The 24011-nt window shown below is 42.7% G+C and overlaps 2 protein-coding genes across 6 annotated transcripts in view; one reads left to right on the top strand and one right to left on the bottom strand.

The window, feature by feature from the left end:
- The first annotated feature begins 63 nt into the window (after positions 1-63).
- LOC128086769 (lanosterol 14-alpha demethylase) lies at positions 64-8889 on the top strand. The gene is made up of 10 exons (XM_052695707.1): positions 64-260; positions 620-718; positions 1678-1854; positions 3286-3412; positions 4340-4514; positions 4684-4803; positions 5264-5459; positions 5959-6054; positions 7547-7715; positions 8383-8889. Exons 1-10 carry the CDS (start codon positions 108-110, stop codon positions 8559-8561), a joined length of 1491 nt encoding a protein of 496 aa, XP_052551667.1. The 5' UTR covers positions 64-107; the 3' UTR covers positions 8562-8889.
- A 1013-nt stretch (positions 8890-9902) lies between these two features.
- Positions 9903-24011, bottom strand: part of AKAP9 (A-kinase anchoring protein 9) — a 100655-nt gene continuing 86546 nt past the window's right edge. For all 5 annotated transcript variants that reach the window (XM_052695692.1, XM_052695694.1, XM_052695695.1 and 2 more), the window contains 15 exons: positions 23634-23825; positions 22949-23137; positions 22186-22330; positions 21302-21521; positions 20514-20664; positions 19211-19879; positions 16828-17036; positions 15863-15971; positions 15092-15277; positions 14321-14521; positions 13685-13917; positions 13036-13121; positions 12286-12406; positions 11086-11225; positions 9903-10462 (listed from right to left, as the gene is read on the bottom strand). In XM_052695692.1, the coding sequence (XP_052551652.1) occupies positions 10419-10462; positions 11086-11225; positions 12286-12406; positions 13036-13121; positions 13685-13917; positions 14321-14521; positions 15092-15277; positions 15863-15971; positions 16828-17036; positions 19211-19879; positions 20514-20664; positions 21302-21521; positions 22186-22330; positions 22949-23137; positions 23634-23825 (2895 nt within the window). In that variant the 3' untranslated portion in view covers positions 9903-10418. The remainder of the gene's footprint in view (positions 10463-11085; positions 11226-12285; positions 12407-13035; positions 13122-13684; positions 13918-14320; positions 14522-15091; positions 15278-15862; positions 15972-16827; positions 17037-19210; positions 19880-20513; positions 20665-21301; positions 21522-22185; positions 22331-22948; positions 23138-23633; positions 23826-24011) is intronic.

The following is a 24011-nucleotide window of genomic DNA, read 5'->3' as shown; positions in this document are numbered from 1 at the left end:
ATCAGCCCAGCGCCGTGGCTGGGCCGGCCGGCTGCGGGCACGCCCCCGTGGTGCGCGGTAGCGGTTCGCGGTCGCCATCGGTACCGGCACCGGCCGAGCGCGAGGCGATGCTGAGCCTGCTGGAGGTGGGCGGCAGCCTGCTGGAGCGGGCCGCCGTCGGCAACCCGCTGTCCCTGCTGCTGGCCGCCTCCGCCTTCGCGCTCAGCCTCGGCTACCTCTTCCAGCTGGGATACCGCCGCCACGTCGGGGCCGGCCGGACGGTAGGCGCGGGGCACGCGGGGAGCGGGCGGTGCGTCCGGTTGCCCCGGGCGGGCCGTGTCGGGGCGCGGCCTCGGCCCCTTGTGCGGCACCGTGCGGAGGGGCCGCGGGCAGCGCCTCCCGGCGTCTGCCGTCTGTCCGTTGCGGTACTCTCTGGCGTCGCTCTCGGAGCGGGAGGGCGGGTCGGCGACCTGGCCGAGTGGTTTGAAAAGCAGCCCTGCCCTCTTGTAAAAGGTCGTGTCGATCGAAGTCGCTTTTTTCACCGAAGTTCTTGAGCAGAGTGCGTGTGCAACTCTTGTGCTGAACATAGTGCTGTGTTACTCTGAAGAAAATTCAATATTTGCTTTTCTTTCCTCTGCAGAACCACCCTCCTCACATCCCCTCGAGCATCCCATTCCTCGGACATGCCGTAGCGTTTGGAAAGAGCCCTATTGAGTTTCTGGAAAATGCCTATGACAAGGTGTGCTGTCCTGGGTGGCTGAGCAGTGCCAAAGCGTTGCTGTGTGCTTGTTGGGATCTGTTTACAGGCAGTGAATTCCCTCCTATTTTCTCAAATATGGAATATGAAGTGTGCAGGAGGTTGTGGCTTTTTCACATCTTGTGTGCAGTGCATTGGTGTTACAGAAATAGTTGTGCTCTCTGAAACAGCTCCTGTCTTTAAAAAGTCTTTGGGTGAGGCTCAGAGTTGGATCACGCACGTTAAAAATCTGCATTCACGGTGTTATTTCTTGCTTTAATTGGAAACTGTTAACAGTGCTGATCAGTGCTCTGTGCTGATGTGTCTGTGAGCAGGCTGGGATGGAGCTGACCCCTCTGCAGGTGACTGCATGAATGTTGAGGTCCTCCGCTCTACCAGAAGAGTGGGGTATAGAATCCCAGAAATTGGAATAGCCCCAAAGAAATGGACTAAGGCAGCAGAGCCTTAATTCTCTCCAGCAAAGTAAGATGCACCAACATGTTTTACCATGTCTAAAATGTCCAAAGTCATAAGCATAAATCCCAGCTAGATTAACTTGGAGAAAGACAAATTCAGCTGTGGGAATCTGCTGGAGGTGACTTTTAAATGTTAAAATCTTATATTATCAGTGCATAACTGCAGACCCAGTCTTTTTTCCAAAGCAGTGTGCGTTGGTTTCTGGAGCCCGCGTGTCTGGTGGTCTCTCTATAGTAGTTTTTTAATTTCCATTTTTGACACTTAATGATCCTACATCTCACAAGATTACAGATATTAATTAGACTTATTACTGATGTGTTATTTTATATTGAGAACAGAATTTAAATATGGCTTAAAATGTTTCTATTTTACGCAGTTTATATGTGTTTCTTAGGAGAAGTGATTTGTAGAAGCTTGTAAAGAGGTAACGACTCCGTGATTTGTGTTCCTATTATTTAAAACAAACGGGTGTTTTTTCCTCTCAGTACGGACCTGTGTTCAGTTTCACTATGGTTGGCAAGACGTTTACGTACCTGCTGGGCAGCGATGCTGCTGCGCTGCTGTTCAACAGCAAAAATGAAGACTTGAATGCAGAAGATGTGTACTCCAGGCTGACCACACCAGTCTTTGGAAAGGGGGTGGCTTACGACGTCCCTAACGCGGTATGTATTTACATAGAAAATGAGCAGAAAACGAGGGTCGCTTACATTCTGACTGACAGCTGGGAGCCCTTGGCTCTGTATGATGGGCTTGAGATTCTGGCAGAAGGCATGGTGTGGTTGAGAGTTCAGTTGGACAATCCAGCCTGAATGGCAGTGAACAACTCAGCCTTACTGTCCATTAGTATGGATGCTGCTTTTTGTTTTAGAAACTGTCTAATCCCACCATTGAGGAAAACTAATAAGTGAGTGTTTTGGTTGTTTTTTTTTTTATTCCCTTATAGCCTGTCACTGACTACAGTTTCCTTTTCCCTTATGAGCAACATTAGGTCTTCCTTCTGTTAGAGCTCTGAGGGATGATTTCTCATTTCTGTCATATTTAACCTCTATGTGAGACTAGTGATTCAACCGTAGGCACCACAAAGCTTGTCTCATTAGGACAGAAATCAGCCTGCGTGTTTGCAGAGTACAGCCTGCCTTCATCTGGCATTAAAGTAGCTGTGCCACATAGCATTGCTTCTGAGAGGAGCATTGGCTGTTCTCATGCTTATGCATGTTGTCTGGAACAACGAACTGCAGAATCCTGTCTGCTCTTCAGTCTGAAAGTGTTTTTTGGTTGTGTTCCAGAAGAACCACCCCCTAGAGTTGACTACTTGTTTGAATATCAGTTGTGACTGATAATGATGTCTGTTGATATGCATTGTTTATATATCAGTTCAGATTCCCTCTCTGTCTTCTCCCTCCAAACTTCTTGCAGCATGTTTTTGGGAGGCAGTGCACTGGTAGGGTGTGTTCTTACCGTATGCTTTCCATCCAGATAAGAGATGGGCTGCCATGTTGCAAGGGAAAACATGCCTGCACCCCTGCTCTGCCAGGGTGTGCCCACTGCATTCTGAAAATGGAATTACTGCCGAGCAGCCTTTCTTTTATGCTTTTTGTTTTGTAAATAACTTCACACTAAGTGTAGAGCTCTTGGTAGGAAGACAATCTTTGGTCAGTTGTCCATGGTACTGTACAGCTCTATGGGACAAATACTCTGATCTATAACTAAGACTTAAAAATTAATTGAATAATTTTCTGAGTAGATGTCCTATCAACCCATTTGATGGTTTTCTTCTAATAGTGGGCTTTTTACAGTACCTTTCTTAGCTATGAGTCTATCTGCAGAAAAAGTGTGGAGAAGGGTGTAAAGCTTCCCTAGCAAATAGCTTGCTTCGTGCTGCCAGGTCAGGCTCCTGGGCCTTCTTAAAGCAAGGTGCATCTCGAGGCCAGTGTAAGTTGTTTGTGTGGGAGAGGAGGAAGGTGCTCTGTTGTACTCTAAGTCCTAATTTCCTTTTTACTCTTATGTATTTTTGTAGTACATATGAAATGAGTTTATTAATCACGTTAATATGATGAACGTTTTACTGATTGTTTCTCCTTTGATCCCTCTAGGTATTTTTGGAACAGAAGAAGATGCTCAAAACTGGGCTAAACATTGCTCAGTTTAAGCAGCATGTAACTCTGATTGAAGAAGAAACAAAGGAATATTTCAAAGCCTGGGGAGAGAGTGGAGAAAGAAGTAAGCAACATCAGATGCATTGTTACTTAGACTTTCTGGGAAGGAATGAAGGCTGATGCAGGACGCAGCAGTGTGTTTTTGTGAATGTTTTACTGCAATATTAGAAGAGCTGTAGGGCAAAGCTCTAACATCACAACACACCAAACACAGGTTTTGTTTCATCAGATTTAACGCTATTGGAGAAGAAAGGTGCTCAGAAAATCATTGACAGGAACAGAGGACAATTCTGCTTCTTTGCTTAGTCTGACAGTAGAGAGCATACGCGTTGCCTGGCTGAATCACGCTGATTTTGCATGCTGTGAATCAGTTCAGCCTGTTTGGTAGTTCCTTTGAAAAGACACAGCTCTGGCTTCCTGGAGCCTGTGTCAGAGATCTCAGTTGTTATCTGCAGAGCGATAAGGTGAGCTTAGTGATGTAAGTGCATTTCCTTTCCTCCCCACCCCTGTTTCCCAACTAGTCACAGCCCATCAGTACTGTTGCAAGCCTGCAATGATAGAAATACTGAGAAATAATTCAATAAGCTGCAAAACTACTTATTTACACATGGATTTTGGATTTCAAATTTAACTTTTTCTATGACTTCCATGTTTGTTAAGGGTTGAGCTTGTGCTGCATGGTTTACTTTGGAAGGGGTAGCAGCTTTCCTAGAAAAAGCTCTAGAAACAGTAACTTAGAAAACAAGTTATTGAAGTCAAATAATGTAATTAAAATGTTACTCATTGAAAGACCTGAGTAAAACCACGGAAATTCAAAATGAAATACTTCCTTTTATGGGGAAAGCAAGCTAAAACTCAGTTTTAAATTGTTAATGTATGTGTGGTGGTTGTTTGCTTTTCCCTTCTACAAGATTTGAAGTGATGATCTGTAAAATGTAACATTTTGCCTAAAGTTTATCTGCAGTAACATTTTTTCCACATCTTTTCTCAGACCTGTTTGAAGCCTTTTCAGAACTTATCATTTTGACAGCAAGTCACTGCTTGCATGGGAAAGAAATAAGAAGCTTACTAAATGAGAAGGTGGCTCAGCTGTATGCTGACCTGGATGGGGGCTTTACTCATGCTGCGTGGCTTCTGCCAGCCTGGCTACCTCTGCCCAGCTTCAGGTACCAGGAAGAAGATTGTAGCAATTTGAGCATTTCATCTAAGCCTCTTCTTTTCTTTCTTTCTCTCCTATTTTTTGTTTTGAAGCTGTCTCAGACATTCCTATAAATCCTTACAAGGATTTCATGTTGTTTCTTACGAAGTTGCTAACAGAAGTGATCTGAATTGCAGGCGTCGAGACCGAGCACACAGAGAAATAAAGAACATTTTCTACAAGGTTATCCAGAAGCGTCGGAGTTCTGAGGAGAAGGAGGATGACATGCTCCAAACTCTACTTGATGCTTCATACAAGTAAGCAAAGTGGGGTTGGGGACTTGTAATTTACAGGAAAATAAATAGATGTTTTACTTCAGCTTGGAGCTGTTTAGAACATTCTGTCAAAAACAAGAAACATTCTCATGTCCTGCATTCCTCATTGCCAGCAGTTGATCCTAGTGGTGTTCTTAAAAACAGACCGAAAAATCTAATTATAAATGTTAACCTTGACTTCTGAGATCGTTATCAGTGGTTGTAAGGCTGCTGCTTCCACTTTCTTTCTTGTTGCTGGCTTTCTGTAATGATTTTCTTCAAAGCTCCCAGGGACTTTGCCCACCACGGTTCTCTTTTTTGCCTACCCCTAGACTTTTAGCTGCTGAATTTGGAGTGGGCAGTTGATGAGGAGTAGAAAGAAGTAAATTAGGAGAAATTGTAAATACTGCTGTACCTGGAAAGCTGATTGAATGAAGCTCTGACTTAATCCCCTTTGATGTAGGGATGGCCGCCCACTGACAGATGACGAGATAGCAGGGATGCTCATTGGGCTGCTGCTGGCAGGGCAGCACACATCCTCAACCACGAGTGCCTGGCTGGGCTTCTTCATAGCCAGAGACAAAGCGATACAGGAGCAGTGCTACGCAGAGCAGAAAGCCGTCTGTGGAGATGATTTGCCACCATTAACTTACGAACAGGTTTGTATGCTGCATCATTTCTGATGGATGTTACTGTGATCTGGATATGTATTTTTACCAATGGACAGTATGGCCGTATGTTTTGGGTTGGAATCATAATCTTCACAAGCAGTCTGCAGTGGCACTACTGGGTGGTGAGTCTCCTTCTCTTTCTCTGGAGTTACTTTTCAGCCTGCTACCATTTCTTTTTTAATCAGCGTTTACTATGGAAACTGAAGTTCCTACAAGCTCTATTTAAAAAGTGAGCTGCATAAAGGAGGAATGGAATGTGGCGTGATCTCTTTCTTTAGTTACGCATCAGAAAGCACTTGTAGGACAGGTTAGTCAGATGGAACAGCAGCTAGTTGTAATTGAATCCAAGGGAAAATTGTCAGGGTGGCAAATGAAGTCCATATAAATAAGAGCCGCTTATTCTTTAGTTATTGACTTCTACATGGCGTAAAATAATAATTGAATGAGCTCAGCTGTATTTTGATATTAATCTTCTTTATATTTGCAGCTCAAGGATCTCAGCTTGTTAGATCGCTGCCTAAAAGAAACCTTAAGGCTGAGACCTCCTATAATGACCATGATGAGACTGGCCAAAACTCCACAGGTGAGTGCACTTTTTGGATCTAACTTCACTTGTGGAATCTCCCTGCTGGCTTTTATGACTGACTGGGCAAAGTCCCGCACAGCCTGATCTGCTCCAGCCCCTTGCAGCTCTGCTGACAAGGGCAGCAAGTCAGCAGTGACCACAGGAAATGGTGCACGGTACTGGAGGCGGGCATTCACTCTGCCATTGTGAGAGCTTAAATCCCATAGGAGTCTCATCTCGTGCCCTGGTGTTCTTGTGGTTATCTTCCATTTGTTGCTTTTTGGTCAGTGGGATTTCTTTGTGGCTCTTAAGTCACCAGCATGTAAGTGATTGTGAGGTAGTCTTTATCACAGCAAGGAGATCATCCAGTCCAACCCCCTTATGAAGCAACTTCCTACAGTAGATTGCACAGGAAAGTGTCCAGCTGGGTTTTGAATACCTGCTCAGAAGGAGACTCCACAACCTCTCTGGGCAGTCTGTTCCAGTGCGTGTTACATGTTTGAAGTGGAGTTTTTCCATGTGTTGGTATGGAACTTCCTATGTTCCAGTTTGTGGCCGTTGCCTCTTGTTCTGTCACTGGGCACCACTAAAAAGGGCCCAGACCTACCCACTAGAATCCCACCCTGCAGATATTTGCAAGGACTGATAAGATCCCCCTCAGTCTACTCCAGGCTGAACAGCCCCAGGTCTCTCAGCCTTTCCTCACAAGGGAGATGCTCCAGACCCCAGTTGTCTGTGCAGCCCTCTGCCAGACTCTCTGCAGTAGTTTCCTGTCTGTCTTGAACCAGGGAGCCCAGAACTGGACACAAGGTGTATGCTGGTGCTGCTGGGCAAGAGAGAGTGATGGGCCAGCACACAGCTCAGGTGGAAAAAGCAGCAAAAGCATTTCCTTTAGTAGATACCCTCATTGCCCCCATCTTTCATGTGGGTGAAAAGGAGCAGTTGTGTGTTCTGACAATAAGTAGCCCCAGAGGAGAACATTGTGCAACTTTAGAAAGAACTCGGTGTAGGTGTGGGCTGCTTCTTTATCCTGAAATGTACTGCTCTGGGTTTATTTTCCTATTGAAGGATAAAACAAGATGGGAGCTAGAGTTTAGAAAACTAATTTAAAACAACTAAATAACAACCCACAGAAAATAATCAGAGGCATAGTTGTTCTCTCTGAAGATGTGCAGAAGTGAATTATGGACACTTTCAGGTTGCAGAATAACTGCTGAATGCCCACTTGGGTATATAGGAAGTGCCAGGTCCGCATCTCCCCTGGGGAAGGTGAAGTGCCACGTTCCCCTTCCAGCCATACTAACAGAACTGACCCTTTCTTCCAGCTGTCATTCTTGCTTGAGTTCTTAGTTTAGATCTGCCACTTACACGTGCTTTGCTGCATTGATTTTAAACTGGCCCAGCCAAAACATCTTTTGAAATTCCAGTCTAAGGATACAGAACTTCAGGTAATGCTTCCAGTGTAAGAACTGAGGAATCGGGTGTGTGGGCCTTGTCTCTGCCCTTGCAGACGGTCGCAGGATACAGCATTCCCCCCGGCCATCAGGTCTGCGTGTCCCCCACCGTCAACCAACGCCTGAAGGACTCCTGGAAGGACGCCCTGGACTTCAAACCTGACCGCTATCTCCAGGACAACCCGGCAGCTGGGGAGAAGTTTGCCTACATTCCGTTTGGTGCTGGTAAGTAGCAGCGGCACAGAGCAAGCAAGCATTTTGCCCAGCGGTGGCACGCGACTCGGGCTGCTCCTCTCACCCTGCACTTCCCTGTGCTGCAACACACGCAGAGATTTTTCTTCTCTCTCTACTTCTGCCTCAGTTTTTCTTAGTATGAACGGGCTGTTAAAGAATTGAAGTCAATCATAGTGCCTGTGGCTGTTGCTCAGAGTAATAAGAAAAAGAAATCCTTACGTTAGCATTTATTTGACTTTATTCAAGTCTTTCAAAGTCATGGTAAAAAAGCCTCATAATATGAAAACATTTTAAGGCAGCGAAAATTTATGTAGAGATCCATAACTGCCAGAACAGTTTGCAAATCTGACCACGATACAGTTATAGTCAATGCCAGTTTTTGAACGTTAGAAACTCCTCCTCGGCGCTGCACAAATGGGTGCATTCTGCTGAAAACAGGGCAACACAATCCCATTCAAAATGTTCCACGTTCTCTGCAGCGAAAGCTTTATGGAAACAAGATGTTAGAAGTGACACAATGGTCCGTCTGTAGGATCAGGGCCTCAGCCTGTTTAGAAAGAAGCAGTTCCAGTCCACGTGACGTTTTCCAAGTGAAGCTGCAGTCAGAGGCGATGGCATAACGAGGTGTTCTGATTGCTTGCTCTGGGTTTCCTCCTAGGCCGTCATCGCTGTATTGGAGAGAACTTCGCTTACGTTCAGATCAAGACTATCTGGTCCACTTTGCTTCGTTTGTATGAATTTGATCTCATCAATGACTACTTTCCAAGTATAAATTATACAACCATGATACATACACCTAATAACCCAGTTATCAGATATAAGAGGAGGGCACTGTAAGTTCTGGAGCTAAAACCTTGAATTGTACAAACTAACAGACTTCTGGTGAAATAATTGTGACGAAATGAATGGCAAATGGAAACTGTTCCACGTACTGTATAGAGACAGGCCTGCACTCTCTTTGCATCTGTTTTGTTCATTTCCCCACACCGTTTAGTGTTGCTGTGTGTAACTGCTTGTTCTACCAATTTCTTGGTGCTTTTATTGAAAGAAAAACTGTCTTCTATGTGTGTAACACTTCTAAGGTGTGCATGCCTCCCTCCCCCCCGGCCTTTAAGTGAAGAAATGTTTTTTAAAGCAAAGATTCCAGTTGATAGAAAAAAGAAAACCAACAAAAAAACATCAGACAGTTGCCTTTCCCCAGATGAGGAGGGGTATGACTGTACCTTACCTCTGTGCCCAACGACAGTAACTCCATCAGGTACAAAGGACTGAGGGCAATGCACATGCCCTGTTTTGAAACAGAATCACAGATTGAAAAGTGGCATTCTGGTTGCTTTTTGGAATTATTTGGAATTAATTATTATTACAGACTGTCACTGTGTGGCTGAGTAGAGGTGGCTGCAGAAGTGTTCAGAGGGAAGTTCTGTAACTCAACAATTTAAATGTTTAACTTGGAGCACTTGTAGCTTCCTGAAGCGAAGTATTTTACAAGTAATTTTCTAAAGTAAACTGTGAAAAGCAGCCATCTCTGAAAGCTTGGTGTAAGCATGGAAATAACAACAGGACGACAGCGCTAGTAAATAACACGTTTACCTGGAAAATAATCCATAAATGAAGTGAGATATCTGAATGCTGTTATGCTTTGCATTGACTCCTGCAGGATTGTTGAATAGTGTTTGGTTCACAAGTGGTGGTGATAAACGGTCTTGAGCTCCAGCTCATAGGAATTTTGATTAAAATTTGTAAAGAAACCTCTTGTGGAAGTTTCCTCTGCTTAACGCTGTCAGTTCTTAAATTCGTAACTACCAGAAAGAAAATGCATCTAAGTACACAGTTAGCCAATCATGCACAGAGCTTCCCCTCCTTCCCTACAGCGCTCCCTGAGGGAAGGGCTCACCCAGGCTGCTTCTAACCCCGGTAAAACTGTCACAGACCTTTGTTTTCACCTCAATGACAGCGACTGAGGGAGAGGACACAAATCTCTTGCAGCCCCCAAAGGTACAGCCAGGAACTGCAGAAACCAAACCTGCCCCTGTCCTCCTGTCAAGTAGCAGCACTTCTGCAATTGGTGACAAGACGGCTGCCACGGCCAGGAGGAGCATGCCTAGGAGTGAGGTTTTCAACCTAAATAAGGGAACGATTCTTCAATTTTAAGAACTTTCCAAGAGTAGAACACAGTTAAAAGCATGAAGTCATCTTTATTTCAGTACTTTGACAAAATACCCATAAAATTCAAAACTTCTACCATTACAAAAATAGGTCTCTACAAGTGCTATTCTGTCTGCACTGCCAGTAGCAAATATGAGGAGAGTTGTGTAACTTCAGTAGCCTTGCCAGAAAAAGTGCAAGTGAACTTCTCTGAACGGAGCTCAATGTAATTAATACACAAGTTTCATCTTTGCACCCCCTTGATAAATACACACTTCATAAGTTAATCATTTAAATTAGCATTCCACAAATATACATGTAATTTAATGATTTTTTTTTTTGCATGACCACGAATTGCTTATATACATAAATCTCCCATAACCCCAGTCTGCATGGGTGTGCCAGGATGGAACTGTATAGGATCGTACAGCCGTGTTTGTGTTGGTCCCACCAGATACACGTTACAGAAAGCACAGAAAGAGCACGGGTTTACAGAAGGCATCAATCCATTGACATCACTGCCAGCGATGGAGTGGGCAGAGGGTATTATCTTCTCATAGCTGAGTGCAGCTGTGTGTATGAGGTGGACACTGTAAGACAGAAAGATTTGAATCAGAGCACGTGGAATAAGGAGCTGAGGGTTCACAACGGCGTCACTGTGATGAATGAGTGGGAAAGGTTTTATGCAGGAAATCATTTAAAAACAAATCTTCAAAGGACGGATTTTATGCTAAAATAAGACTTTACCACAGTAATTTCCATAACTCAGCCCCACCCTCTGTTTGATAAATCAGGCCCCACTGATTTTCTTGATTCCCTTTATAGCAAAAAAAATTATCATCTGCGGGACAAAAAGGCTGTCACTTCTATAATCCTAGTGATAGAAAAGAATTGCTCTTGCACCCCAACTCTCCAATCCTTAGGGTATGCTTTTCTCCACCTCACTTAACCTCTTAAAGAGACACACAGAATTCTTATCACACATTTATGAGACCGGTGAAAATCAACATGGCACCGATAAACTCCAAATCTGTTACTGAAGCACACCTGGGCAGGCCTCCCTTCAAAGAACTGGATCACGTTCTTTTCAGTGGGCTTGCTGCAGTACAGAATAACCTGCTGTTCAAGGCTGAAAGTGCCCCAAACCAGACGTCTGTACACATCTCAGCGCCAGCACGTGCCTTCTAGCTTGGAACTGTGCCCCAACTCATACCTGACTGCACGCTTCCGAGCCGCCTTTGCAGTGCCTCCAGGCGGTGGATGTAATCTGTTAAAGCTCTTTCTGGATCATAGTTCTGCAGCTGAGAACACGCGAAAGAGACTGGGTTCAAGTCAGCCTGCATACTGTGGAACCTGGGGGCAGAAGAACACAGATGCTTTTCAAAACCAAAACGTCAGATCAAAAAGAATCAGCAGACATAGCAGGGCACTGTAAGCAGAGAGGCCTGGCAGGGCGCGTGTCCGCTGCCTTGCCCACACAGCAGGCAGAACACCACGCCCACTGGAGTTCCCTGCCACTCACTGCTCCAGCCATCACAGAATCATTGGAGGAGGAAAGGACCTTCAAAGGCCATCTGGTCCAACTCCACTGCAGTGAGCAGGGAAACCTGCCGCTGCATCAGGTGCTCGGAGCCCCGTCCAGCCTGACTTGTCTCCAGGGATGGGGCACCTACCACCTCTCTGGGCAGCCTGTTCCAGTGCCTCACCGCCCTTACTGTAAAACACTCATTTCTTGTATTTTCCCTGGTCCTATCACAATACAGTGCCTCCCCCAGAAGAACCTCCTTGCCCAACTGCATTTTCGTTCCACTGCATCTGATCTGTTTCTGCATTTCTCTGGGATCAAGACTGCAAATTCCTACTGAGACTGCAGCAGAAGCTGTAGTAGATTTTCTATTAAGAAGCTTGTGCAAACAAGGACAGTCTTCTGTATGGGATTCTGGCTTTCTTTGGTACTTTCTGTAAGTCATAAGTGGCTAAAATAGATTAAATATCTTTTTTATGTAAAGCATTATGATTGCCACAAACTGAGGTTACAGATGTTGAGGTGGTTCATATAAAAACAGAGATCCCAAATGACTCAAATCCAATCTGCGGGAAATCTCAGAGCCCACAGGCAGCTGAGGTTGGCTTCTCAAAGCCAAAACTGTGCAGATCACTTTCACCCAGTGCACAAATTCTGCCAAGAACACAGCAGCAGTCATACAGAAACGCCTGCAAGCATTGGCCTTAATCAGGCAATGAGTAGGTGCACATCAAAGGTCTGAGATGCACTTGGTTATGTTTCCTTATGGAAAACAAATGTTAAAAGACTTCTGGCATCAAAGATTATGAACCTCATCAGTGACTGCTGACATGTTCGTGCAGCTGAACGGCATCCTGATAGCGAATCGTCGTCTGAAACAGAACTCACTTTTGTTGAAAGTTTATAGGAGATCTGGGAGACTCCATATCTGATCGGGATCTATAGGAATGCCTTTGTTCTCCATAGAGATCCATGCCACTGGAGAATGAGTCAGGCCGCAATTCATTACCTAGAAGTAGAAAATCCAGTGTCTTGAAAACTAAAAAGCAAAGAAAGATGTAATACCTTATGCACATTACTGGGAATTGTAAGTGCAAGTTTTCTGTCTCCATTTTGCAAAAATGGGGTTTAGCAAGAAACAGGTTTTTTGTTGCCATTTAAAAGCAAGTGAAATTAATTAAAAAGCAAGAGCAACAGTTTGCTGCTGGCCTAGAGCTTGAAAAGGGCGCTGCAGTGTAAACACACAGGACAGCCACTCCACACATCTCAGATTCCTCTGCCTGCCCCTGCCCTTGGTGCTCCCTCTCAGAACGCAGGCCTCAAGAGAAACCCACAGATGCACGTAGCTGTGGTCTTACAAACACACACTGTTTGGGAAGTTGTCGGATTTTGTTTATAATCCCACCCACAAGAGTGCAAAAAAACAGACTGAAGAGACAGCAAACAGATCAGTGGTCATGTCAGATGTTGAAACTTCCAGGAACCTGAGAAACAAGTAAATCCAATCAACTATGACAAAAAGAAGGGGGCACAGCAGCCCAGTTGTTGTACAAGACAATGCAAATCAAAGCCACCTACACTAAGCAGCAGTGTGACTTGAGAATAACATTTTTCAGTCGTTACTGGGCTACAGTTTACCTGCGTTCTGGCTAAAGACATCTCTATTGAGGCTTAAGATACCAGAACCCGTAACTCTTTGCCATCGACGAACCAGGAACTTCATTCTGGAATTGAAAAACAAAATAACCACAAACCTAAACTTCAGGCTAAAGGAAGCAATCATTTAAGCACATACTCTGCTTTTTATATTCTAGAAGGTGTAAGAATTTCTTGAAAGCCAAATAAAATTAATGGATGTGCACTGAAAGCGTAACGATTAGGTAGAAAACTTCCTTACACACATCCCTAGAGCCTCTGCAAACTCTCTGCTGTCAAGTCATAGAATGGCCTGGGTTGAAAAGGACCACAATGATCATCTAGTTTCAACCCTCCTGCTAAGTGCAGGGTCGCCAACCACCAGACCAGGCTGCCCAGAGCCACATCCAGCCTGGATGCTTTCAGTTTATTCTCTGCTATTGCAGTGATTCCAAAGGTGCTGCATAAGGCAGAACAGACAGCAAATGGCTCATGCCATGCAGAGCAGGGCATCGGCATGTTCAACCGGCACTAAACATACTTTTTGCCCTGCTACATTCCCCACATTGTAACAGCAGAGTGTTATGAGAAAAAGCCCCACTTACAGATTCAGTGCATGCATCTGTCTGAAACCAAACTTCCTCCAGCTTACCTTGAAATTGCAATGGACACTCTGACTGCAGAGCGAAATCTTGTGAAACCCTTTGAATGATGTGTGATGATCTCAAGGTCTGTGTAAGAGGGCTGCCCACCCATCCGTGCAATGAGGGCCAGCGTGGCTTCTTCGCACTCCTGGAATCCACCCAGTAACAGCAGCAAGTATTTCTTCTGATAAATGAGAGCTTTCCGGAAGCTCTCAGCTCGGAGGTATTTGCCATAAATTCTCTACAAGATGGAAAAGAGAAGCAGCAGCATAAGCTCCAGGAATGATTACAATCACAACTTTTGATATGACAACTCCTCTAGCATTGCTGTGATTATTTACTGCTTGCTGTTATGGAGAAGCCTGTGCTACAGCTCACACCTGGTGAATGCAGTGTCATAAGCTGAGGACCACCTGAGCAGCAAGAAATGGAGTACACACAAAAGGACAATGCAGTGCTCACTTGTCATTCTTGGGGATAACAACTGACAGAGTTACGTATGCGAGGATGAAAACTTAAAATCCAAATTTAACACCTGTTCTGTTAGAAAAAGCAGAGTGAACTCAGAAAAAAACAGGCCCAAATGAACTTGACAACAAAACAAACTAGGCACAGTTATTAGGCAGGCAATAAAGTCTTCCTACCCTTAAGATAACATTTTCAGAATCTGATCCCAGTTCTCTGAGGAAAGCTTCACTCCGGAGTTCTGCTCTCAGCTTGGACAGCTCTGCATCTGCTTGTTTCAAAGATTTCTGCAGTGACAGCTTTTCTCTGTTCCAGTTTTCCTTCTCAGAGGCAACCAGCGTATCAATGTTAACTCCAAGATCTGACGAGTGTTTAGAAGACTGGAGGAGAAGAAACTTATTTGAACCACACAGTTTGGAAAAGTTTGGTCGTGTCATTCTAGTCATTGCTTTGGTGGAGAGCTCATAAAAGTACTGATTAAAATAACCAAGCATTTTTCCACAGAAAAGATCTGAGGTCCCTAGCGCACTGCAATGCACTGAGTTTGTAGCCTGTCCAACATCCTAGAAAAATACAGCCAAACCAAACTAATTCCCTGCAATGGACCAAATTAGCTCAGTGATGTTGAAGCTTTCTGCATCTATTCACTGCCCAGTTGGGTGATGAGATGCGGATTAAAAAGAGAAGTGCAAGGAATTCTTAAAAAAAAAAACCAAAAAACCAAAGGTGGTTAACATGAAAAACTTTACAGTAAACAGTGCGTCAGGATGTCTTGACCATAGGACAAGAATAACTCGCATCCATTTACTTTGTAGGAAGAAAGCTGCAAAAGACAGATAGCTCAAACACTCTCATTTAGGTGTCGAGCACAAAGAGCATCGGTTGTTTCACAGCACAGTGCTTTTATGGCTACACAATGCTTCATGAGAGCTGTGCCACTGAAGACCTACGTGCTCTCCAGAAGTACGTCTGTGCTGGTATCTCCTCAGCTCTTCCTCCAGCTTCATGACAGCGTTCCTCAAATTATTCTTCTCCTCGCTGAGCCTGCTGACGAAGCCGGTGAGTTGGGCGTTCTGCCGTAGCAGCCGCTCTGTCAGGGAGCTGGAGGGGGTCCCAGGTGGCAGCGCCAACTTCAGCTGCAAGGAAAACAGCAAACCAAACCATGTGTGCTCCGAGTTGCCAGCTTAACAATATGACTTCGGTTTACAGGAAAAATACTTTTATGCACAGTGACAATAACTTCGTCAGAACTGATATAAAGAAAACAAAGTGCACATGTAAGCTATGGGCCAACGTTGCTTTTTCTATGCTTAACCTGTATCAACAGCAGAATACTTTATGAAAGCTCAGTTATTCCAACTGTAGCAGCGTGCAGAATCTCTTTTACTATGCTTAAAATTTATCTAACTAGGAGGAAAGAAAATCCCCAAAATTTTCACAAGTCACATAGAAAACACTTGCTTTCGATGCAAATAATATCTATCCAGGCTCAGTTAAAATCACATACTGCTGAAGTCTTTGTAACAGATTACACAACTCATTCCATTTCAGGTTTTATACACACTACTCAATTTCCTTTAATAAATACAGAGCAGTTGCAGTAAATGTCTTGTATCAACACAATAAAGTGCTGCTTTCTCTTTCTCTGTGCTGCTTTCTGCTCCCATCTCACCATCTAACTCTCTAACTCTCCCACCAAAGTTATGACACTGCATTCTCACCTCTTCCAGACAGGACACTCCAGGAAGTTTGTGTAGCTCTGAAATAACTTCTTCGATAGCATTTTGTATTGCAATGAAGTCCTGATCATCTGCTGTTTCAAACTGCATCCTGAAATGACAATTTCAGTACCACAGTGTCAGACCAACAGAGCAGCGCCTTCACAGTGAACACATGCTGGGCCTTCAACAAACCACATCAACACAGTTACTGGAGATACACCCTCATGTTCAAAGGCAGTCAGTCGCTCACAGAGATATACGTTAAAATGGCTCAAATTCATAATGAATTTGCACTGAACAGTTTCTACAGATTTTGAGTAAAGGTTATTCTATATGAAGAGTGTTTAAAGATATTCTTCTGCTTCCCACTGATCTGTGTGAAAAAGAAAAAAAAAAATTGTGGAGTATTTTTGAGATCCAATGCATTTCATTTGGCTCAAATGTTTTGGAATAAATGTTTTAATATCAAATCACCATCACAGTGAAATAAAAAAAACAGATTCAAACCTCCCACACTATATTTTTCCTTAAGGAGACAGTAACTTGAGATAGTAGGAATCAAGATACATTTCACTTGACTAGAAAATACTGATTTTTCAGATGATAAACCACAAGGCATGGCTGTAGCAGTAACCTCTATATTCTTCCCCTTCCACAGTGAATTTTTTAATTATTGAACTGTTATAAAATGATCTTCCACATACACCAACCTCAATTCATCAGTTTGCAAAGAAAGTGATTTTGCTGTAACTTATAAAGGACCACATCATACAGGAAAGAGCACAGCGATGGACACACTGTGATCCTGTTTAACAGCACATCTCAAGCAAATAGAAGCATACACTATGAACATAGAGCAACACAAAAACTAGGCTTCAGTGTGAGAATTATGATTAAAACCTAATGTATTAGCTCATGGGTTTTAACCACATTAACCACAATCAGCAGTTGAAGACTGGTCTAACCTGCTAGCAGCCTTCTGAGCCAATTGCTTTAGCTTTGGAGATGCACTTTGCAGCTTTTGTCTGACAGCCTCCAGAATTCCAGCAGCTGCAGAGAGGTCTCCTCCTCCTCCTGTCAGCGTGGGATACATTGATTCATTCGTCTCAGCTCCTTCCATTTTTTGCTGGAGAACCCAATTTCTTGTTCTTTCATTGGGTGTGTCCCACGTAGTCTGTACATAAATACATGCTTATGTAAATACATTTCAAATATAATGCTTTTAAATAGAAGCATTTCATTCTGAAACACGCTCAAAAATTCCAGATCATAATTCTGATAGTTCTGTAGTCAGCAGTGTGACTACACTATATGCTGTAGTGTACCACTCCAACTACATCTGAATGGTATCATGGAATCATAGAATGGCCTGGGTTGAAAAGGACCACAGTGATCATCGAGTTTCAACCCCCTGCTCTGTGCAGGGTCACCAACCAGCAGACCAGGCTGCCCAGAGCCACATCCAGCCTGGCCTTGAATGCCTCCAGGGATGGGGCATCCACAACCTCCTTGGGCAACCTGTTCCAGTGCATCATCACCCTCTGTGTGAAAAACTTCCTCCTAACACCTAATCTGAACCTACCCCTGTCTCAGTTTAAAACCATTCCCCCTTGTCCTATCACTATCCACCCTTGTAAATAGCCATTTCCCCTCCTGTTTATACCCTCCCTTCAAGTATCAGAAGGCTGCAATGAGGTCTCCCCAGAGTCTTTTCTTCAAGCTAAACAAGCCCAATTCCCTCAACCTTTCTCCATAGGAGAGGTGCTCCAGCCCTCTGATCATCTTAGTGGCCCTCTTCTGGACCCACTCCAAGAGCTCCACGTCCTTCCTGTACAGGGGACCCCATGCCTGGACGCAGTGCTGCAGATGGGCCTCAGAAGAGCTGAGTAGAGGGGTACAATTGCCTCCCTCTCCCTGCTGGCCACTCCTCTTTTAATGCAACCCAGGATACAGTTGACTTTCTGGGCCGCAAGTGCACACTGCTGGCTCATGTCAACCTTCTCATCTACCAAATGGTTTATCAGGTGGTGCATTTCTTGGTTCAGATCTAGCTGTCACAAATCTAAAGTGAATTCATTCAGTAAACTCAGCTGATCAGAAGCCACCAGCCTTTCTGGTTTTCATGCCATCAGCTCCTTAACCAACTGTGCCTGCTTCTGAGAGCAATTCAGAGTCAGAGATATGGGAGTGACAATGCCCACCATGGTCGTTGTCTTTGGATATTTGATGACGGTGAGGTGCTATTGAAGGGAAAAAAAAAAATGCAGGGTATTGTAAATGTCACAGGAAACAGTAGGAGACTCATTATTTGAAACCCCTGGCAGATCCTGGACAGCAAATCATGCTGTCTACTGCTAATGAGGGGAAAATGCCTCATGGGCCACTGCAACCTGATCAAAGGGAAAATTGTTCCTTGATCACAGTGCTCACAGTTGCCTCTGATCAGGACATCTGGTGCTATCAGCTACTGCAAACTATTGGTAGTTGCCAATGCTTCAGAAGATTAAAAATAGTAGCAAAATTTGATGAAGACAAAAGTGTCCTTCCTGGCTTCACAGAGAAACAGCTGCTAAGAGAAAGCAATGATTCTGGGATGGGCAAAATACATGGATAGCAGAGAGGCAAGTCTCCTGTCAACAACCTCCTTTCAGACTATCCACTCAGCACTCGCTGATCATCACTTACCTCTTACAGGAGAGTTTCTAAAGAGTTTTAAAAGTCATTTAAAAACCATTACAGAACTGCCCAAACCTTTTATGAAGGAGAAAAGCTCACTGGCAACAGTGGTTCCAACTTCTAATAGACTAAACATTAGGCTGAATTCTGAAATTATTTTCCTACATTGATTTCTTTCTTCTATTCCATTTACTAACTTATACAAATTCACTCTTATGTTTGTTTGACTACAAATTCATTTAATTCTTGCAGTTGTTGGGAGATCACTTTTTGATGTTTCAAAGACCACTCATAGTTCATGGACCTTAGTGTAGATTAAGAGCCCTGGTCTGGAGTACTCCCAAACTCATTCACAAGACTGGGTGAGGGGAATATTCTTCTTGTACTGTGCCTAAATATAAAGTGCATGTATACACTCAGACACATATCTCCTGCTCACTCTTCTCCTTACACATCTCTGCAGCTTCATTCTCAGAGGATGCGAGTGAATAGTTTCAGACAGCAAAACAAGAGTGCTTCCCCCCCTTTCTCTGGTGCCTGTATTTTGGCACATGTAACTTGCCACTATTTTATAGATTAAATGCACGGTGACAAACAACAGTAATTGAACAAAAGAATTAAAAGCAAAATTGCACAGTTCAGAATCACACATTGCTCTCAGACCTACCGTACCTCATTTTGATTGTGGGTTGGTGTTCTTTCAGCTTCCTTTTCCCTTTCACTCTCCTGCTCCTTCATCTGTAGTTCTTGGATTACTTCCTGCAACTTCTTTGTCTCATTCCCCAGTTTACGAACCTCTTGCTCCTTTTGTCCCAGTTGCCACTGAAGGTCTTCTACTTTGGACTCCAGTTCATGGAGTTTCTTCTGTGCTATTATGTTAGCATCTTGTTCTGCTTGTAATGCTTTTCTCTGGATTTGCCTCTCTTTTTCCATTTGCTGTCTCACTTGCACAGATTCCAGTTTATACTTCTCCATCTCACTCACTAACTCCACTACACGGTCATGCTTTTCATCCATTTGTTTCTGCAGCTCTTTAAGTAATTCCTCAGATGGATTAGGTGTTCCAGCTTGCCCCTTATGTTCAGCGCTTTGAAGCTGAGCACATAGTTCTTTTTCCCTTTCTAGTGCACTGCTTATTTCAAGAGCTCGAACCTTCTCTGATTCAAGAAGAACCTGCAACTCAGAATTGCGGCCTCGTTCACGTGACAGCTGGGCAGCATTGAGTGCTTCTTGGGATTCAATTTTCTGTTGCAGATCACTTGACAGTTGTTTCTCTTCTTCCAAAAGCTCATTTAACTGTAAGTTCTTTTGTTTTTGATCTTCAAGTGAAAATTTTAAATCCTTCCATATGAAAACAGAAGGAAAAAAATGATTAAAACCATTCATACGCACTTTGCCTTATGTTAGGCAAGTTGCAGAAATGCTAGTTGTACACACTTTGCTTTTAACAAGTTGTGCTGTTCACAAATTAATGTGACAATACTCCAAATGCTGCAGATACAGCTCAGATTATTATAGGTGCCTATACTCTAAAATCAGGTCATCTCCAAAAATAATGCTTTTTACAAGACACAGCTATAGATCTGAAGTTGAAGAAAACTAATTCCTTTTATTTTCTAAAGCTGTGAGTTTCCAAAATAAGATTTGAGGATGTAAATAAATCTGTGTTATTGAACTGACTGCTTTTTTTGTCTCGGTGATGTTCTAGGATACCTGTAGTAATGTTAGCAGTGTCTCCTTTAACAGCTGTTCAACATATTCTACAGAACAGAGTATTTCTGCATTGAACATGACACACACAGTTGTAAAATTCCTGTTACTTCAAATGGCCATTTTTTTTTTGTCACACTCCTTTTTTCAGCTCTAGATGGTACAATGCTGCTATTTAAGACATGTAACTCAAGATTAAATATTGACCAAAAGAACCTGCATGCTCCTTAATGTTTCAGGCTATTTGGGAATATGGAAGGAATACCTCAAGCTCTTCTCTTCGTCTTTCCTCACTGCGTTCCATTTTAGCTTTCTCCTTTTCCAAAGCCCACTGTAACTCTCTTGATTTCTTCTGTTCGCTGGCCATTGTATCCTTGAGAACATCCAGCTCAGCTGCTTTTTCTTTAACTTCAGTCCTAAAATAGAAGTGGGCAGTTAGATCATACTGCTGAAGTTACATCAGTTACATGATACATCTTTTATCTTGTGTTTGTGGAGTAGAATAAAAATGAAAAGCCTATTTAGAAAAAATAACTCCACCATCAAAAAGAGCTGCATAGCTCAAAAATGACTGAAGAAGCATGTCTGCACTCCTAACTTTATAGCTGTCTTGTCTGATGAGTTAGCGGCTGGCATTCAACTTAATCCAGTCATTGGCCAAAGTTCAAAAGGATGCAGGGAGAAAGCATCTTCTCGTTTGTCTCAAAGGATCTGTAAAAGTTATAAGGTAGTCTGTAAGGTGATATCAACTCGAACTGTGTGATTATTTGCTATCACTGACGTTATGATACTGTATAAAGACACCCCAGTCTGGTGAAGACATTCATAGTTATGACTTTCCTGAGTGCCAAATACTTTGGTACCTCTGTTGTTGGCCATAGCAAAGCAACGCTCAAAGTCTATTTTTTGGGAGGCGTGTTCTCCAGAAAAACTGAGACTCATTTACATTACATGAGACCAAATTCCTTAATAAAATCAGTACTGTGATTTCAGGTGGCACAGAAATTATCACATTTGCTGTCAATGCTGAAAAGTTGAAACTAAAATCTGTACCTGATGGTTTCTAGGTCCTTGAAGTGCTTGTGCTGTGCTTTCAGGGTTGTTTCAAGCTCTAATTTGGCCTGGGCAAGTTCATTCTTCAGTTCAGCACTCATCATTCTCTCTGAATTTAACTGTTCCTGAAGCTCAGCCGCTCTGTCCTTCGCACTCCGGAGCTCCACTTGCATCTCCAGTATCTGTGACTGCTTCTGCTGCATGCTGTACTCCAGCATTTCTAATGGGAGCACCATTAACAAGGATATTAGTCTAGTAATCAAACAACACCGTTCATTTGGGTTCAGTTTCCCACAGCACAGAGAATGAGCACAAGGCTATTACAGTGATATTTTCAAAAAACATTTTCTTTAAATAGTGGTGCGAAAACAAACCTGTCTTCTGACTGGAAAACACTTCACCCTTTCCAAGAAATCACTTCAATTCCTCGAATGATTTAAAAACCACCTGAACAACCACATTCGTACCTATCATTCGGTAGCCACGTACACAAACTTTTGACCAAATATTGGTGACAAAACACTGAAAGCACTTACAGCTTGAGTTTAAAGTACAATTGCTCTCTGAACTTTTTGTTGTTCGTTCTTCCTCTTGATTTACCACCCAGCTTGGAAAAGTTCAGAAAGCACAGAAAATAATCTAAAAATACTCAATTTTTATAGCAATTGAAACAATTTTGTGTCACTTATGACACAAGTCATAAGAACACAGCTGATATTTAAATTTTTGAAAAGTTACTCCAATAAGATTAAAAAATAAGAAGTAAGTATGCTCAGATCATAAGTTGAGCATCAAAATCAGAGAACAAAAAAAGTCAACAGTTCTCCACATACAATTAGAACAGCAGTGGCATGAAAATATGTAGGAAATACCATTGAAATCACCTTGGTTTTTTGAATCAATTTCTTGCTCTCTCTTTGGGTTATTTTTCATATTGTTCATCTGAGCATGCAATACTTGAATCTCCATTAGCAAACTTCTTCTGTCTGCATCATGAAGACAGTCCACAGCAGTTCTCTGGTTAATTGCCTGTTAAGATCAAAAACACTTAAAATAAAAACTCTGGATTTTACTAGAGCGTGTGTCTATTGTGTAGACATTAAATCCATTTATATATTCACAGTCCCCATATATTCAAAACATTTTAAACTAAGTCACAATTAGCATGATATTAAAATATTACAAAGAACTCTTTCTAATTCCCCTGCTGGGCATCAAAATTCTAGAATCAGAACTATCAGCTTTGTGGTGAATTATTAATTTCCTCACTAATCCCTCCACGTACCACAGGAGAATAAGTGACCTCCCTGTTTCACCGCAACATTATTAATTCCTCTTCTTATAACATGTTTCATGTATGTAAACTTTTCCTCTTACACAGTGTAGCATAATTATAATTAATGGAATCAAGCTCAGGATAACTATTTCTATTATTTATTTGTTTACTCCAAAGGTTGTATTTTTCCTGTACCTTGTGCCTACAAAAGCTCTTCTTATTAAACAAATCTCATCTTCCTATAAGACATACTTCATTTTCAGCTGTCTGATCTGCCATAGCTACATATATTTTTCAAAGAATTTATACATTCAGAAGTAAAAATCAAAATAAATGTAAACAAACCTTGACTTGAGTATGTTTTATGTTACCTGCTCTTGTAGCCTGTGCTCTAACTGACTCATCAGTATCACAGCATCTCTTGTGCCCAGTTCTGCAAGTTCAGTTTGAAACACAGCAAGCAGAACATTTTGTTCCCTCACAAAAACCTGCTGAATGGCACACAGGAGTTCTCCTCGCCAGTCTGAGTCGCCTTCAAGAGGTTCAGAACTTGCGTAGATCTACAACAGCAAGTACCAATTTAAACATTTAGCAGAATTCAAAGATAACACCAAGAACTGTTGTTATCATGTATGCAAAACGTGTGTTTTTAGTGGAATATTGGACATCTCTTACATAACATTCATTCATACAAATGGATACATTTTTGTACACCTGATTTCTTCTGCATGCATAAATGCTCAACTTCACCAAGTTTTTTCCTCTTTCCTCTCACAACAGTGTCAGTTTAGCAGCTGCTGGAAACATGCTTTTCCAGATACAATTCCATACTATTGTTTTTAAAAGGTAAATCAATATCAGAAGTTAGCAAATACAGGCATAACTGAAGGTATATTTTGTTAACAGAAAGTGCAACATGCAGCTTTACTGCCTATTTCTGAAATCTTGGCTTGTAGCGATATGTTTGCAGTATTTAGAACTGAATGATGTGTGTGCTTTATAAGGTTCTCATAAATCAGTTTTGTTTCAGAAAGAATCTTACAATATTGTTTATACCTCAGCTTCTCTGTGAAGTTGCATTTTTGAAATCAGGTCTTTCAAAGACGAGATGGTGCTTAGAAAGGCTTTCCTCTCCTCAAGCCAAGATTCTGGCCCTTGCTTAAGAGGTGGCATTTCTCTTTCACCATATGGAAATTCAGTGAGAGACAGCACCTGCACGCCTTCACGATGGACTGCTCTCAGCAAACCCTACAATAAATACCAAAAGAAATCAGAAACATCAGTCCTGACAGTTAATGATGCTATCTCATACACACTGAAATACTAGTACTTTCTGTGTCGATCAGCACAAGGAAACCACTTGTGCTTCCTCCTATCAAGGACACAAGCATCACCCAGTTCCTTATATCAGCCAAGCACCAGAGCTTATTAAAT

The sequence above is a fragment of the Tympanuchus pallidicinctus genome, unplaced genomic scaffold (genome assembly GCF_026119805.1).
Source record: "Tympanuchus pallidicinctus isolate F22 unplaced genomic scaffold, pur_lepc_1.0 scaffold3, whole genome shotgun sequence".
Lineage (NCBI taxonomy): Eukaryota > Metazoa > Chordata > Aves > Galliformes > Phasianidae > Tympanuchus > Tympanuchus pallidicinctus.
The sequence above is the reverse complement of the archived record's forward strand: the minus strand, read 5'-3'. Positions and strand labels throughout refer to the sequence as shown.